This window comes from Pteropus alecto, unplaced genomic scaffold (assembly GCF_000325575.1).
Source record: "Pteropus alecto unplaced genomic scaffold, ASM32557v1 scaffold61, whole genome shotgun sequence".
In the NCBI taxonomy this organism is placed as follows: domain Eukaryota; kingdom Metazoa; phylum Chordata; class Mammalia; order Chiroptera; family Pteropodidae; genus Pteropus; species Pteropus alecto.
This window is the reverse complement of record NW_006434835.1, coordinates 19763564-19780073: the sequence shown is the minus strand read 5'-3', so window position 1 is coordinate 19780073 and position 16510 is coordinate 19763564. Positions and strand designations below refer to the sequence as shown.

The 16510-nt window shown below is 33.6% G+C and overlaps 1 protein-coding gene across 2 annotated transcripts in view; it reads left to right on the top strand.

The window, feature by feature from the left end:
- The window catches only part of MEMO1 (mediator of cell motility 1), an 86323-nt gene that overhangs the window by 57348 nt on the left and 12465 nt on the right, over positions 1–16510 (top strand). For both annotated transcript variants that reach the window (XM_025045679.1, XM_025045680.1), the window contains exon 6: positions 16329–16405. In XM_025045679.1, the coding sequence (XP_024901447.1) occupies positions 16329–16405 (77 nt within the window). The remainder of the gene's footprint in view (positions 1–16328; positions 16406–16510) is intronic.

Genomic DNA, 16510 nt, shown 5'->3' with positions numbered 1-16510 from the left:
GATTGGTATAGACCTAGTTAAAGTTCCTCAGCCAAAGGAGGGTGAGAGGTGATTAGAACTTGCCTATAAGAATACTAACACCTTGATGATGTGATAGTACTGTGAAGGATAGATTAGAGTTGGAAGAGACTGATAGAAATAGTTCCACAAAGAAATCATAAGAGCTTTGAAGTAAGGTAGTGGTGGATGGGGTAGCAAACTGAGCAGTTTATGGGAGACATGTAAAGGTTAGAATCAACAGAACTTGGTAAATTTTATAAGTAGGGCAGCAAGATGATTTTAAGAGAATGCAAAAGTTTAAGGCCTAATAATATGCCATTATGAGAGAAGGTAAAGCTAGAAACAGGTGTAAATTTAAGAGAATGTAGAACATGGAAATGTTGACTTGTTTCTCACAAAATACTGGAATTTATATAATTCTGACAGTAAACTTGGCCAATTTATGATCCTTTTTTTTCCTTCAGATGGTTGAGTTTACAGAATAGAGTTTATATGGCTCTCTAGTACCTGAAATATACCTGTCCTTGTAAAATCTTTCTTATTAGTGTTAGTACTCATTTGGAAATTCAGAAGGATATAGTCTTTGAAATTGATTTTGAGAATCTCATTAGATTCACTTAACTGATTCAACAGTGAAGATTTTTAATAACTTAAATGTTAATTTTAGTTGTCATTGACAGCCAGCTTACTTTACCCCTTTTACCTCTTTCCTCCCCTTCCCCAGTTCCTGGATCATGTTAGATTGTTCTTTCTCACAGTGAGAGTATTCTGCATAAAGTCTGCATGCATGTCACTGTGTTCTGAAGGTGAATTTCATCAAGAGGAAAAGATGAGAGAAATTCTTCCTTATTGGGCTCCCTGAAACTCAGCAGTTATGATTCATTTATGCCACTTTGTCTTTAACACCTTTTTCAAGGGATCTCTAGAACGAGTCAGTTGTATTCATGACTATGGTTTATTAGGAAAGACATGAAGCACAGGAATAGCAAGGGAAAAAGACATGTTAGGCAGAATCCTGAGGAATCTGGGTGCAGGCTTCTAACATTCCTCTCTCCCAGTAGGGTTGCCTGAAGAGAATGTGCTTCCTTCAGGATGTAACATGTAACATTTCTGGCCAAGGAAACCTGCTTTAAGATTCAAAACACAGGATATTTACTGGAGACTGGTTGTTCAGGCACTCCGCCTGCGTGTAACTAGCCACAGCTACTGAAATTCCGAACTCCCAGAAGGAAAGCAGCTGTTAGCCATAATCACATTGTTTATAAACCATCTGGGCAAGCTGGTACAGTGTCCCAAGTGGGTAAAATAACCATAATCAACATAAGGAACATTATAAAAGCCAAGTTCCCAGATGTCAATCAAGGACAGTCTTACAAGCAGGCCCTTCTAAAGACTGCATAACAGGCCTGCTATGTTAATTCTCCAACAAAATTCCTCTTTCCCAATTCCAGGCTGCTGCATTGCCATTCCAACTCTCTGAATTTTTGTCTCACAAGCCATCCTAACCCTTATTATAGCTTGGGTTTGTATTAGATCTTAAGACTTTCCTTTCCTTTCTGATTGTGGCCTCAATCAAGGTTTTCAAATATTAGAAATGGTCAGAGGAAAGTAAGATCTGTTCTTGGATTGTTAGTCTTTAACACAGTGAAATGGCTTGGCTTATCTCTGGACATAGAACGGAGATTTTCTACTTCTCTCCAGCTTAAATGACAGCCACAAGAGCCATGCCATTTTCAATTGTGTTCTTGTTCCATGTCTCTTATACTCATGGTTATTTGTATATTTCTGCCTGTCTTAAAGTTAAATCTTTTTTCGTGGTCATTTATTGAGATTTTAGAACAAACATCATTTTTCTTTATATATTTCTGAGTTTTCCTTTTTCATGAACATTGATTTGCTTTGAGTATTACCTGTATATTAGGAAGAGATTATTTAGAATTATGGAACGTGGAGGATCTCTGGAATAATAGCGAAAAATTTTTTGTTTGTCATAATGGAACAATGTCAAGTTCTAAGACCATGAAAAGGATGAGCAAGAGGTAGTGTAAGACATTTGAGAAAACTGGAATGTCTTTTATTTCTACCAGAGTAAAATTTTTTTTATTTTATCTACATATGTTTTATTTCCCCCACCCCCAGCCATGAATATTTTTTATCGAAAATAGGAAAGGACAATAAATCCTACAATGGTATTATTGTGGCAGCAGTTTCAGCATCTTTGGGGAGAAGGATAATTTTCCTTTTGACTGGTTTAGTTATGATTTTTTTAAATTCTCACCATGAGAAGCTCTGGACTGCTTCAGAAATCTTTAGGAGATTGGACGAATTTGTATAGAGAGGAACATTTTTGTAGTAATTAATGTTGTTTGGGGGATGCATATCCAGATTAATTTCAGAGAAAGCAATAAACTATTTGTATTCTGTACTTCATCTAGTTTAAAATGTCATCAATTTTAAGATTTCATTAACTTTTTGCCACTAATTAAGTAAAAACCCTGACAGAATATTTTCTAATCACTTAGAATATTTAAATCAGAATTCACATTTTTTTTCTTGTGAGGATTTTTAAGATCTACTCTTATCAACTTTCAAATATGCAATATAATATTAACTATAGAATTAACTATGTAACTGTGTTAACTATACAATTCACATTTTTATGTTGGAATTTTTGTATTAGGAGCATTGGCATTACAGCATTATTGTTTATTTTTAAAGAGAGTGCTCCACTATCAATTCTGGGATTTCAGTTCTCTTTAATCTGTTACACATCTTAGATGCATTAATTTTCTGCAACATGGTATAAAGTATAGGATAGAAAAAGAAGGGATAAAACATTCCTCTACATTACTGAAGTGCTCACAAGAGCTTTGTAAATAGTATTAGCTTGTTTTTTACTGATGACAAAATTGAGGCTTAGGATAGTTTTAAGTAACCTGTTGCAGATAGCCTAGCTTGCAAGTGGCAAGGATGGATTTTCTCCCTTTTTTTTTTTTTTTTAAAAAAAACAGCTTTATTGAAGTGTGATTTACATCCTATGAAATTCATCCACGTAAGAGTCCAACTCAGTATTTAGTAAATTTATTAAGTTGTGCAACCACTCTCACAATCTGGTTTTAGAATGTTATCATCACCCAGAAAGAAACCTGGTATATATATTCTAGGGCAAATTCTTGCACTCACTCTCAACCTGAGGCAACCATTTATCTGCTTTCTGTCTCTATAATTTACATTTTTTGGAAATTTTATATAAATGGGATCATACAAGATACAGTATTTTGTGTGTGTCTTTTTTCATTTAGTGTATGTTTTCGAGGTTCATCCATATTGTAGCATATATCAGTAGTCCATTCCTTTTTATTGCCAAATAGTTATTCCATTATCCGAGTATACCACATTTTGTTTCTCCATTCACCGGTTGATGGACATTTGGGTCATTTCCATTTTCAGCTGTTAAGAATAATGTTATAAACATCCTTGTAAAAGTCTTTATGTGAGCACATGTTTTCATTTCTCTTGAATAGGTACTTAGGAGTGGAATTGCTCGGTTATATGATAAGTCTATGTTTTAACTGTTTTAGAAACTGCCCAATTGTTTTCCAAAGAGAAGACACCATTTTCTATCGCAGAAGAAATAATGCATGAGGGTTTCGGTTTCTCCACGTTCTGGCCGATGCTTGTTATTAATCTTTTTGATTATAACCATTCTGATAGATATGTAGTGTGACCTCATTTTGGTGTTAATTTGCATCTCTCCTATGACTCATGATGTTGAGCAACTTTTCATGTGATTATTGGTCATTTGTGTATCTTCCTTTGTGGAATGTCTATTCACATATTTTGCCCTAGTTTTAATTTGATAATTTGTCTTTTTCCTGAGTTGTAAGAAATATTACATATTCTGGCTACAAGTTCTTTATTCACATATAATTTGAAAATATTTTTCTCCCATTGTATGACTTGTCTTTTCCTTTTCTTAGTAATGTCTGTTGAAGAGCAAAAGTCTGATGAATTCAGTTTAGTATTCTTTTCTTGTATGGATTCTGCTTTTAGTAATATATTTAAGAAACCTTTGCCTAATCTAGGGTCACAAAGATTTTATCTTCCAAACAGGAATTAACAGCCTATAGTGTAAAGACCACATCAGGCTCACAGCTTGTAATTGTAAATATTTTATTGGAACATAGCCACACCCATTCATTCACATGTTGTCCATGGCTGCTTTCTCTTACAGTGATAGTTAAGTAGTTGCTACAGAGATTGTGTGGCTGAGAAACCTAAAATATTTGGTTATGGCCCCTTTCAAAAGATGTTTGCTGACCCCTCTTCTAGAAGTGTTACAGTTTTAGCTCTTGTTATGTCTGTGATCCAATTTGAATTGTTTCTTTTGTGTGTGGCGTGAAGTAAAAGTCTCAGTTCACCTTTTTTTTCATAAGGATGGGCAATTATTCCAGTACCATTTGTTGAAAAGACTATCCTATAAATTATGAGTCATTTACCTTTCACTGCATTCAAGATTTTCTCTTTGTCTTTGGTTTTCATTAGTTTTATTATGATATATCTAGGTGGAGATCTCTGTACTTATCTCAATTTGGGTTGTTGAGTTTCTTGGATCTGTAGATTAATGTTTTTCATGAAATCGAGAAAATTTTCAGCCATTCTTTTTTCTAATATTTATACTGTACCTTTTCTGGGACTCCAGTTGCATGCATCCTGGTATGTTTGATGTTGTTTACAAGTCTCCAGTGCTCTGTTCATTTTTCTTCAATTTTTTTTCTGTTCTTCAGATTAGATTATTTTATTTAAAATTTTTCTCATTCTTTATGTAATATCAAATCTGCTCTTCAGACCATCTAGTGTATTTTCCATTTCAATTATTAGACTTTTTAACTCTTAAAATTTCCATTTGATTCTTCTGTAATAGTTTGCATTTCTTCGTTGATATTTATTATTTGTTTGGTCTTTGTCATTCATATAAATGTAAAACTTCTCTAAGCATAGGTTCTTTTATTTCTGCAAACACATTTATAATAATTGTTTTGAAGTCTAGTAAATCCAGTATCTGGCTCCACTTAGATACAGTTGCTACTGGCTACTTTTTTTTTTTTTTTCTCCAGATAATAGGTCACATTTTCTTGTTTCTTTGACTCATAAGTCAAAGAAACTAGACTTTTTTTCATGGTATATTATAGCAACTTGATTCTGATTTTATTAATTTTTTCTGTAGGTGATAGTGGTGATGGTGGTGGCAGTGGTTGTTTCATTCATTTATTCGTTCATTTATTTTTTAAAAAGTGACTTTCATGGATTCTAACTGCATTATCTGTCTCCCACAGTGCGCAGCTGCTGATGTGTCTCCTCAGCTCTAAAAAAATTCTTATTTAAATTTTTTACTTTGGCTTTCTAGAGTTTTGCCCCTGTGCCTGCATTGCTTAGTGCTTAGGTTGTGCTTGAACACCTTGAGCCAGGTGGATTGTGTTTTGGGAAGCACATTCAAAGTTCAGGCTGTTTTCAAGTTTGCCTCCTTTACTTTCTGTTGGATTTTCTCTTATCTCTTTGTGCACTCATGCAGCTTTCTAGTCAGCCAGGGATGTGTGAAAGTGTGGTCTCTCTTGGGTCTCTACTTTTGCTTGTGCATACTCCCACCCTCTCATTTAGTTGGCATTCTTGGGGAGTTTGGGACCTTATGGGTTGCCCCTGCACATATGTGCTGCCTCCTAGTCAGCCAGGGCTGTGTGGAGGGCATCAATCCTCTCCTCAGACTATGTTACCTTATCAAGTTCCTCTATGGCTCTCTCCTTTCCAGGATCTCCGTTAAATTTCTAGGTAGTCCTCAGGTTTGCTGCTCGCTTCAGCTGATACAGTGATCCCAGGCTACAACAGTTGTAGACTTTTCTGTTTCCTGCTGGGTGTGGGTTTTCTGCTCTCTGCTCCAAATCAAAGTCATTCCCCCTTCAGCAGCAGCAAAGCACCTGGTTTTCACAGCCAACCTCACCTTGCTTGGAACCGTGTTGGTGGAGTGGAGAAGGGGGTGGAGGCAGTCCTGGTAAGATGCCAGACTTTCACTGTTCTTCCCAAGAAGTACAGTTTTTTTCATGAATAAGCTCTCCTTGTGTTTTTTGCCTTTGTTTGATTTCTGGAGCACAAAATGGTTGTTTTTTGACAATTTGTCCAGTTTTATAATTGTTTTTTGAGGATAAGACTTTGTATTCTTTCTCTTGTGAAGCTGGTCTTCACAAATTGGATTCTAAAACCTAGGAATATTACATTTCAAAGCCAAATGCTTTTTTCTGTAATTCATGCTTTGTAGGGATAGAGAACAGATAACTGTTTAAAAAGATGAATGGCACAGAAATGGGGATGTACGAATCTTGAAACAAAGTTTATATTTCTAAGTCGTATGAGACTTTTATTTCTGTATAGATTTGCAAACCTAAACTGAGGTTGACCGAAGAGTTTGGTGGCTCTTGTGGAGAGTAGACCTGTTTCTTCCGAGTGAGCCAACTATTGTTGACAAAGTACTTTTCCTGTAGTATTCTTGACTTTGTAACAGTTTTATGAAATAGGTATTGTAATTATGATCATTTTACAAACAAGAATATAGGTTAGTGACTTACCTACGTTTTCAAAGTTTGTATGTGGTAGTGATAGTACTTGAACCCATTTCTTCTGACTTGATTTTTTATACTCTACATTACTGCTTTCCTGTCATGTCATAATTACTTGCAAACTCTTTGATGATCCTAGTGTATTTATTTATGTAGGTAGACATGAAGTTAGACTAGTTCATAACAATCTTCTTGAAATTTTACTAGAGCTCAAATTTTTTTCTTTCTAGCGATAATCACTCTTTACGTATTGAAGAGCCCCTATTCATTCATGCAGTTAGCTGTTAAGCAGATTGTTAAGAGTCAGAGAAAGATATCCCATGGCAGCTTCCTCTGCCAGCTTCCTCTTTTTTTCTTACTCCATAGATGCAGATTCTGCCCAAGAAGCCCCTGCATTGCAGAGGGACTGGAAATCTGTATGATCTGTTTATTTCGCAATTGACAAGGGTAAGGGGGCCTTTATGGGGGAGGCGCTTGGGTGCCCTGAATTTAGCTTTATGAAGCTGGGCTAACATTTAGTTTGGGAAAATTTAAATTTAGTATTTTAAAAAACCCCTTTATGAATTCTGTTTGTCCTACACCAGCTAAGTGTCAGATTATCATATTAAAAAGCATTTATTATAATGGTAATTTTTTCCCCCCTTAAGTCCTGGTCAAAACAAGTCAGACAAACATTCTAAAATTCCAAACCTGGGATCACTTAGAATATAGATAATACTGAATATATGTAAATAATATTTTACTATAATGAAAATTTTGAAAGGTTTTGGATAAAAGTCTGTTTCTATGGCCCATCATAGTTATTCTTTATTAATCTGCTCTGTTCCTTTTCCATAAATCTGTCAATCTGTAGAGTAAAAAAGGGACTTGTGGATATGCCATAAACATCGTGGGTGGGCGTGGTGTCTTTTTCTTGCTGCTAGAAATTAATACTTACTTCCTTGAATTCTGTGTTCACCCTAGATGCCAGTAAAATTTGAGTCGTATCTTCAGACTGTCCTCTATCTGTTTATTAGTATAGGTGTAAAGTGTAGTTGGTGAATCTTACGGGAGCCAATATTAAGTGTTGTAAGTCTCACTTGGCAGGTTTATATAACAAGTGCCAGAAATGGTGATATTAATAGGATTAAAATAGGTGAGAAAGAGTTGAAAATTGTAGAAGGATTGGGCAGGTAATTGTAGCTTTGATGGGTAATTGAGAAAAACTTGACCTGGTGATGGCTTGATGGGCTTATTTTATTTTTATTTTATTTTTACGTGGTAGTAAAATAGCTTTGTTTACCTAAAGAAATACTGTACATTTCTGTAATTTAAATAGATATTTTGAGTATTCTGTACCTCATATTTTTAAATGGTCTTTTTTAAACATTTAATTTATAGATTTTAAGAATTCAACAATATTATGTGTATTCTCTTTACCACTATTAATAAATGTTCCACTTTTTAGTACAAACACATTGGAAACTTTTTATTCTTATACTTCTTAAGTGACTTTTTTTCTGTTTTTTTGTTTTGTTTTGTTTTGTTTTTTAAAGCCATAAGGATGAGTTTACCATTATTCCTGTACTGGTTGGAGCTCTGAGTGAGTCAAAAGAACAGGAATTCGGAAAACTCTTCAGTAAATATCTAGCGGATCCTAGTAATCTCTTTGTGGTTTCTTCTGATTTCTGCCATTGGGGTAAGTTCTAGATTTTAACATATCATGGTAGATATATTATATACTGTGGTTAAAGGTATCTTTTCATTCCAAGCTCGAACTTTCAGTTCTTTTTCATTTTTCTTGGAAAGTTTTACTTTTAGCAGCAATGTTTAAAAGTGAACAAAAAAGTCTTTTGGTCATTTAAAAAGGGTCAGATTATAATAGTGGATTATGGCTACATTTCCAAAGGCGACTGGTATAATTGGATTCACACTGTGAGGGCATCCTTGCTTAGACACTTAATGCTAGTGGGAGTTAAGATCTTTTAACTCCATTTCCAGATAGACTTGTATAGTAGATTCCCTGAAGTTGTTTTTTTGGTGGACAAAGCAAATTTTCTTCTTTAGAATTTAGAAAAGCACTGTGTGCTATGGCAGTCCTTTTCCACATTTCCTGTTTTGTAATTAGTCTTTTTTCTTTCTTTTTTTTCCTTTGGTGCTTAATTTTTTCTCATAGTTGCCATCAGTTAGAGCTACCCTGCAAAGATTGTAACATGTTGGCTATTAGCACTGTGATCTTCATTGGTAATGGTTCATAAGGGTAAGGACTCCTAAATTATTTCTGTTATTATTGTGAATTAAAAGAATAAGGAAGCTTCACAGTGAGTAGATCATAAAGGAAGTGAGGCATATGTGGATGTCTCTTTTAGTAAATTTTGTTTTTCAAATTCTTTGGATAAAAATTGCTCTCATATTACTGTTTTAGAACATTTCCGAATCATATTCCTTTTAGGACATCTCTTTGGCTCATGTATTCATTGGTTTAAGGATGCCAATATCTGTTCATCCAATTATTTCTTTGATTATAAAGAAAATATAAGGCACAGGACTATAAATCTTAAGATATGAGTGCTAGGATGGCCAGAAAAACATCCTCAATGAGACATAGGGTGCCCTGGCTTTTCAGATTTTACTGAATGCCAGAGTTGATTCAACATTTATCTGGCCTATTTTAGGCTGGTATTTTCTTTACTTAAGTCATGCCATGAGTGGCCTTGAGATTTCAGTTCAAAAAACCCTTCCCCCTAATGCTATAGATAAATATTTTTGTTTAAGGTACTCATTTTTCAACCGGGGCTAAATATCCTCCTGGGGGTCATTTGGAAATGCCTGGAGACATTTTTAATTATCACAACTGGGGTGGGGTGGGGTGGGGTGGGAGGTGGGGATGCTTTTGGCACCTCGTGAGTAGGGTCCAGGGAAGTTGCTAAACAAACATCCTATATAATGCATCCTATATAATGTGGAAAGCCTCCCACATCCAAGAATTACCTGCACAAATGTCAGTAGTGCTGAGGTTTGGAGCCCTGGTTTAGGGGGTGCAGGAAGCTACCTGCCTTGCCCAACTTCCTTAGAGCTCTCAGCGTTCTTTAATAGCAAGTTCTGTTGGCTAGTTGTTTTGCTACCTTTGGCAGAAGTTATTTTTTATGGATATAGTATGTTACTTAGATCTGAGGCCTACATAGAAGTTTAAAGAGTTCTTTTCTTGGAAATTCTGAAGTTTAGTAATAGTCGATCTTAAAAATTAAGGCGTCTCATTGAGAAAAGGCCTTTTTCCTTAGTATTATGAATTTGAATTGGCAATGTTTTAGAAATTAAAAATTCTTGGAGCATGTGCTCCCTGCCTCTTCACTTTTAAGGCTCTCATGAATCACTTAAAATCACTCTATAATTTACATATTTGGTTCCCTGATGTTGTTCTTCAGAGTTTAGGCTTTCCCTCTAGGCTGGCACCATGTGCAACCACACCATAAATCCAGATAAAAAAACATCAGTGAACATATTAATGTTGCTCTTTTCTGTGGAATCATCTTTTTTTACCTCATTAATGAACTCTAAAGTAAATAAGCCCTAGTCACTACTATATTTAAGTACAGTGTCGAGAGAGAAAAATGATTTTTTTCTTTTACATTCTACCTACATTCTCAGAAAATTATTTAGGCCATTTGGTCTCCTGATTTCTTGAAAATTTTGTTATTTAAATTGTAAGATTTTTCTGGTGATAATTACAAAAAAAGAACTCAGAATTTCCAAAAGTCAATAAATGTTAGCTATGGAAATTATCCAGAGACAAAAACATATATAAATATATATGTAATAGAACTATATAGGTAATAGAAGTATATAAGTAATAGAACTTTCTCAACTATTTGTTTATTGTAATATTGCTGTCACTACAGTAGTCATTAAGTGCTTACTTTGTATTTATGGAAAGCACTGTATTAATTCTTATTAGGAAACTTGATAGAGGTTTGGGGTGAGTTGAAGGTGTTGCATAGATACTATTTCAAGATTAGTAGTCTTTTTTCTATAATAGTAATAGTAACTGTTATTCTTGTTAAGTAAGATTTACTTTCTGTTTTACATGCCTATTGAAATAATAAGAATCATTGGCTAGCTATAGGTTAAACTCTCTTTACTTAGAAATTAAGTTTCATATTTCTCATATTTATGCTTTAGTGGCATTAGTCATCTTTCCTAAATTGATGAACGCTATATTCCCATCTCCAAAATCTAGCTTTTTCTCATGAAGATAAGTACTTACTGGTTTCTTCTTTTTCTTCTTCTTTTTTAAAAAAGATACTATGCAGTTTGATTTTACTATATCAAAGCAATGATATCACTGAATTCTAAACCATTTCACAGAGAGGATTCAGTTCCTTAGGTACTCAGAGACCTTAAAAGTTTCATTGAGGTAGGCTTTTAACAACTCCACATTTTGAAGAAAAACCACTTACTTGATTATGGTACAGTTGACAAATTGCTCAACTATATTCAGTAGAATTTTTTTTTGTTTTTGTTGAATAATAACATTAGAGTATTGACAGTGAACATTTTTCATTACTAGTTAGTGTTTCTCTTTATAGATTGTCTGTGAAAAATAAAGAAACGTGGTAATTGAGAAAATTGGGAGACCTCTATGTAGTTGGAAGGATTTTGCCTTGTTGACCTTGTTTGTTAGCCAGTGCCCATTACACGAATGACTTCTTTTTATAAAAAGTGTATGTTGCTTTAAAGATGTTCATCTTTCAGATCGCATTTAGCTTTTATTTAGAATTGAAAGAGATACTAGATAGAAAGTAGAAAGACTAAAATACTCTCAACTTTTCTTTTTGGGTGAGACAAGCTAAGGAAGAATCGAGAACCTAGATTCTATTATCCTCCTTTCTCCTATCCCTCAGTGACCCCCTCCACCCGCCTCTCCCCCCCAAAACACCCTGAATTTCAATTTCTGCCTTTTTTCATTAGCCCAACAGGTATTTCCCCGGTAACGCAATGATCCCACCTCTTTTCATCTTTCCTGTTAGTATCAGGAAGAGTGGCATAAGTGAAAGGACATTTGCTGCTAGTATTTGATTTTTGCAATGGTTAAGTAATGTTCCACACTTTGCGTGCTTGTCAAGTTCCACATCCCATAGGACAGCTCCATGTAAGAGAAGTTGTTGGAACCTAATTTAGTTTTTCAATCAGAATTTTCATTTTATTTTCCTAAGTTTCATTTTTGCTCTTGTTATATACTGTTAATATTTGTGTTTTCCTGAGACCTCCCTGAAATTTATGTTTCCAAATTTAGATTAACAGCTTTTGTTAACATAATTTTCAGTTAATTTTTAATAAGTTTGTAAGTAAAACTGGATCTCACAAATTGATTCTTTAGAAGTGAATTCATGCTTTTATTTAATTTTCCTTTTATGGTGGTTTTAAGTACAAATTATTTTCAATAAATTTACTTGGTAAATGTTAATGATAATAATTTTTATTAAAATATGAGTAAATTTTACTACTGTTACTTCAGCAATTTTGGATTTTTATTTATAAACTTACATTTGTTTAGGTTTACATAATTTCTTTTTCACAAGTATATGCCACCTATTAAAAGTGGCATTTCCTTAATATTTATGGAATTTATATCTTTAACTAGATTTTTGGTCTAGCATAATTAGCAAGTGATTATTTACACATACTCTTCTTCCTTTCTGTTGTTAGTCTCTTGGGTATGAGGGTATTACTATTTTTAAAATATTTAAATTGGTTGGAGTATAAGTTTGTTAATTCCTGAAACATATCTTATTCTACCTTAGATATTTGTCTTCTCAAATATTAGTATACACTGATTTCACATATATAGGGTTTTGATCTTTTGCAAGTTTGAGTGAAAGCTAATACTTTTACATTATAACTAAGGCTTCAGAATCAAAAGACTATAGTATTTTGCTTATAAAAATGATGAATGGCCTTATTTGATGCTACTTAGAAATGTTTCCTTTATGAAATGCATCGGTTTTTTTTTTTTTTTTTTTTGATAATGATTTGAATTATGAATGTTCCCAGTTTAGGTCCTTAATATAGAATGGCCTAATAATCTATCCCACAGGTTGTTGTGAAGTTTAACTAAAGTGTTTGAAAACATTTAAACATACAAACAAAGTATTAAGTGGTTGTCTAACAGTGCAGTTTTTACTGGACACATGTCTGAAAGTCTGTCTTACTGACTGATCTTTTGGGGGCTTCATAGATCAACTTTCCAAGCTCATTGTTTGTTTCTGCAATCCAGTGTTTAGCTTAATGTTGAGGTATTTAATATTTTTTTCACTTTTTGTTTTGAGGTACTTAAAAAGTAGTGTTGGTTCTCGTACCATTCATTGTTATGTTTGTCCTCATTAGTTGACTGTTGTGTGTTAAACAGACATCCCTGGAGCTTATTCTCCACACTCTGTGAATCCACTCATTAATCACCAGTCACCTTTGGAGATGGGAAAATTACTTACCTGTATTTCTTTTTCTCAGAAAGCGTGCTCTGGAATGGATTCACAAATGAGCTACCCTCCTTCCCTCAAAGAGTAAGGTTTCTGCTTTACAGGATTTTTTTCTTGGGTTATTTTTCCTCTCATCTTTTGAATTTGAAAAGAACTGAGGGAAGGCACCTGAAGAAACTACTGACATACTCACTAGGGGAGTTCCCAAGCTTGTGCTGCCCCTAGGGGCAGTGTCAATGGCTCTTAAAGCTAGAAAGCTCATACTTGGAGTTGAAACAGGGGCTCAGAGAATCCATTTTCCCAGTGTACCTTCTGAAAGGATAAGTTTCAGGTAAGTAATTTTCTCTTACTATGCGATATGCTTTATTTATACCTATAAAAGTACACAGGTTTAGTTCTCCAGGTGTATAGGCAATGTATTTGTTCAGTTTAGGTGCATAAGCTTTACTGCTTGTTAGAAATATTGTAAAACAAATATGTCTGCTCATGAGGTACATGAAATCATAATATATTTTAAGTTAACAAGTATTTAATAAAGGTGCATTTATGATCAGGGTATTGTGTTAGTGTTGTCATTTATTTTATTCTTTATTGAATAAAATCTTGATAAACTTACTTTTTTAGGAATTAGAAACAGAAAAAGGTCTTTTGAATTCAAATTCCAAGCAGTATTTAAAGTTTTGTGTGTGTATGTGTTAGTGCATGTGTGCACACACATATATACACATAGGCTAGGATGATGGCACTTATTTACCTCAAATTAGATGCTTTCTGTATGTATATTGACCAGAATGAATTATTCAAGTAATTTTTATATATTTCTACAATTAAAAAAATTGTTGTGAGATAGTGTGAGCTGTTATAAGTGAGATTTTTTTTCAGTATAAGCTATATATAGTATGGATTTAGCTTAAGTGTTATATTCTTTAGTGCTTATCAGATATTTCTACTCATTTCTTTATCTACTAAATGTGAGGTGGCTACTAGTGAGTAACAAAAAAATAGCAAAATATTAAACATTGGCTCACTGATATTCTGTGTATTTTGTCTTATTAAAATAAATTACAGTTGCTTTAGTATTTTAAGTTTCAAACATTCTGTATATTTTTTTCTTCAAAAGTAGTTTTTAAGTGAAACTTACATTGAAAGTGGTCCATATTAACAAGACAGCATTTTAAAATATACATTTCACGTATGGTTAAGGTGGGTTTGACCACCTTCATCCATTAGAAACAGCAGTTCTGAAGTTGGAAATAAGTAAAAAAGACTTTTGAGTAAAAAATGGCAGTCTCGAAGTACATGCATTTTTCTCTGCACCTGAGAGTGGCAGTTATGTCCCAGTCACGGGGATTATTGACAGCTAAAACTAACAGCTACTTCCGGAAGGAAGAAAAAGAGAGTGCATAGTACATACCCGAAACAGTTAAGGTTCAAAGAATATTCATCTTGATTTCTTCCAAGGATATTACTTTTACTACAGTGACATTGAGTCAAAATTTTCTCGTCTAAGATTATTCATTTACTCTGATTCAAGGATTTTGGGCAGCTTATCAAAAGAACTTTGAAATTGAAGTAGAACTTTAATATCAATGATTTGAATCAGTAAGTTTTTGTGACTGACTTTAGATTTGGCTTTGAGTCTTCTGACAGACACCTGGCAAATAGGAAAAATGGGGTCAATTATATAGTTCTCATTATTAGGTAGGAGGAAGTACATAAATTCTTTAAAGACAAACAAATCTATACTTAACTCTAAATTTTGAAAGAAATGTCTATGAATTACTTAATACAGAGGCATTGAGCGATGAAATGTCACTGTTTAAGTTTTTTTTAAGTGCAAGGACTGTAATGGATCTGCGTTTACAAAAAAAGGTTTTTATATTCAGAAAACAGATAATTGTCTCAAAAACTTATTGCCTGATTCTAGGATATCATGAATTGTTAAAATGCAGTATTGATTTAGTAATGGCTCTGGGGTGGATGAGGGGAGAACTGCTACATTGAATAATTGCACATCGTAGTATAGGCAAAAAGTTAAAATGTGACCGTTAATGAAATAGGTATATTATAAAAAGGTGACAATCAAAAATGGTCATCATCAACAAGTAAATGAAATGTTAAGAACTATGATGTATGGTTTTTCCAAAGACATCAAAAGGGTTTTATAATTTTGCACTGCTCCTTTTTTATAAGATAATATATTTTAGTAAGATAAAAAACTTAAAAATCGTAATTATCCAGCCAAAGAAACCCATCTTCTCAGGTGTGAGGATAGTAATTGGATATGTGAACTTGCTCTGAAAACGAAGCACAAAACACATAGTGTGTGCATACATGATTGGTGTACTGTAATCTTTCGAAACGCATTTTGGTGAATCTTTTAAAATAAGGAAATATAAAAGTAATGAGTTCTTGGAAATACATTGTTGAAAGAAAAGTTTAGATGTATCTGAAATGCAACATAATCAGTTTAATAACAATCTGCAATTAGATATGAATATGTTTAACTTTGGGGTTTCCTATGCCTATAGTAGAAAGCAAAATTATTTCCTGAGTCTTTTGTTTTCTGTCTTCTTTTGAGCTTCTTCCATTTTACCCTCTCTGTTCTTTGGAGAACAGCTAACCATTGAATGTTCTGTGCTTGTTTCCTTACTGAAATTTTATTGCCAGAGTAGGACTGTTTATTCTTTTGTGAATCCTATTTTAAGGCACTTGTATTGATCCTTTTCCCAGTAGAAAGTTTTGCAAAAATGAGAGAAAATTTTTTGAGGTCATAAAAACCACACAAGCCACATGTATCTCTGATCTACACATTTTTTTTTCTGTAATAGAGATCAAATCTTTACATTTGTACAAGAAAAGCTAAGATTTCATTGATTTGTTACATTGAGACAGTTTCCTTAAATTTTCTTGCATCATATTCTTTGGGTTTACTCTTCATTATAGACTGATATATTATGTTTAACAATGCTTCTAACTTTTAAGCTGTTTTGTTTCCTTAGTCTTTTGTATTGCTCATGACTTTAAGGTTTTACAATTTGAAGTAGTTTTTAACATCATAAAACTCTGGTGACATATCATTTCTTTATTACGTTCCCAAATATGCCTTTTATTTTTATGTACAAGGGCTCTTGGGAATGATTCTCTCAGAGGCTTAAGCTGTGTCTTGCCTTCCGTGAGAACTGAAATTATTTGGTAAGCGCTTGCTTTCTTTTTAGCTTCTAATTTTTCCCTATTTTATTTTGTACATGATATTTGTTTCAAGGTCAAAGGTTCCGTTACAGTTACTATGATGAATCCCAGGGGGAGATTTATAGATCCATTGAACATCTAGATAAAATGGTAAGTCTTTCAGGTGTGGGGTTTTAATGCTCTAAGGTTTTTTCTTTAATTTCAGATTAGTGATTCAAGGCTTAATATGTTGAAATATACAATGGACTAATAATT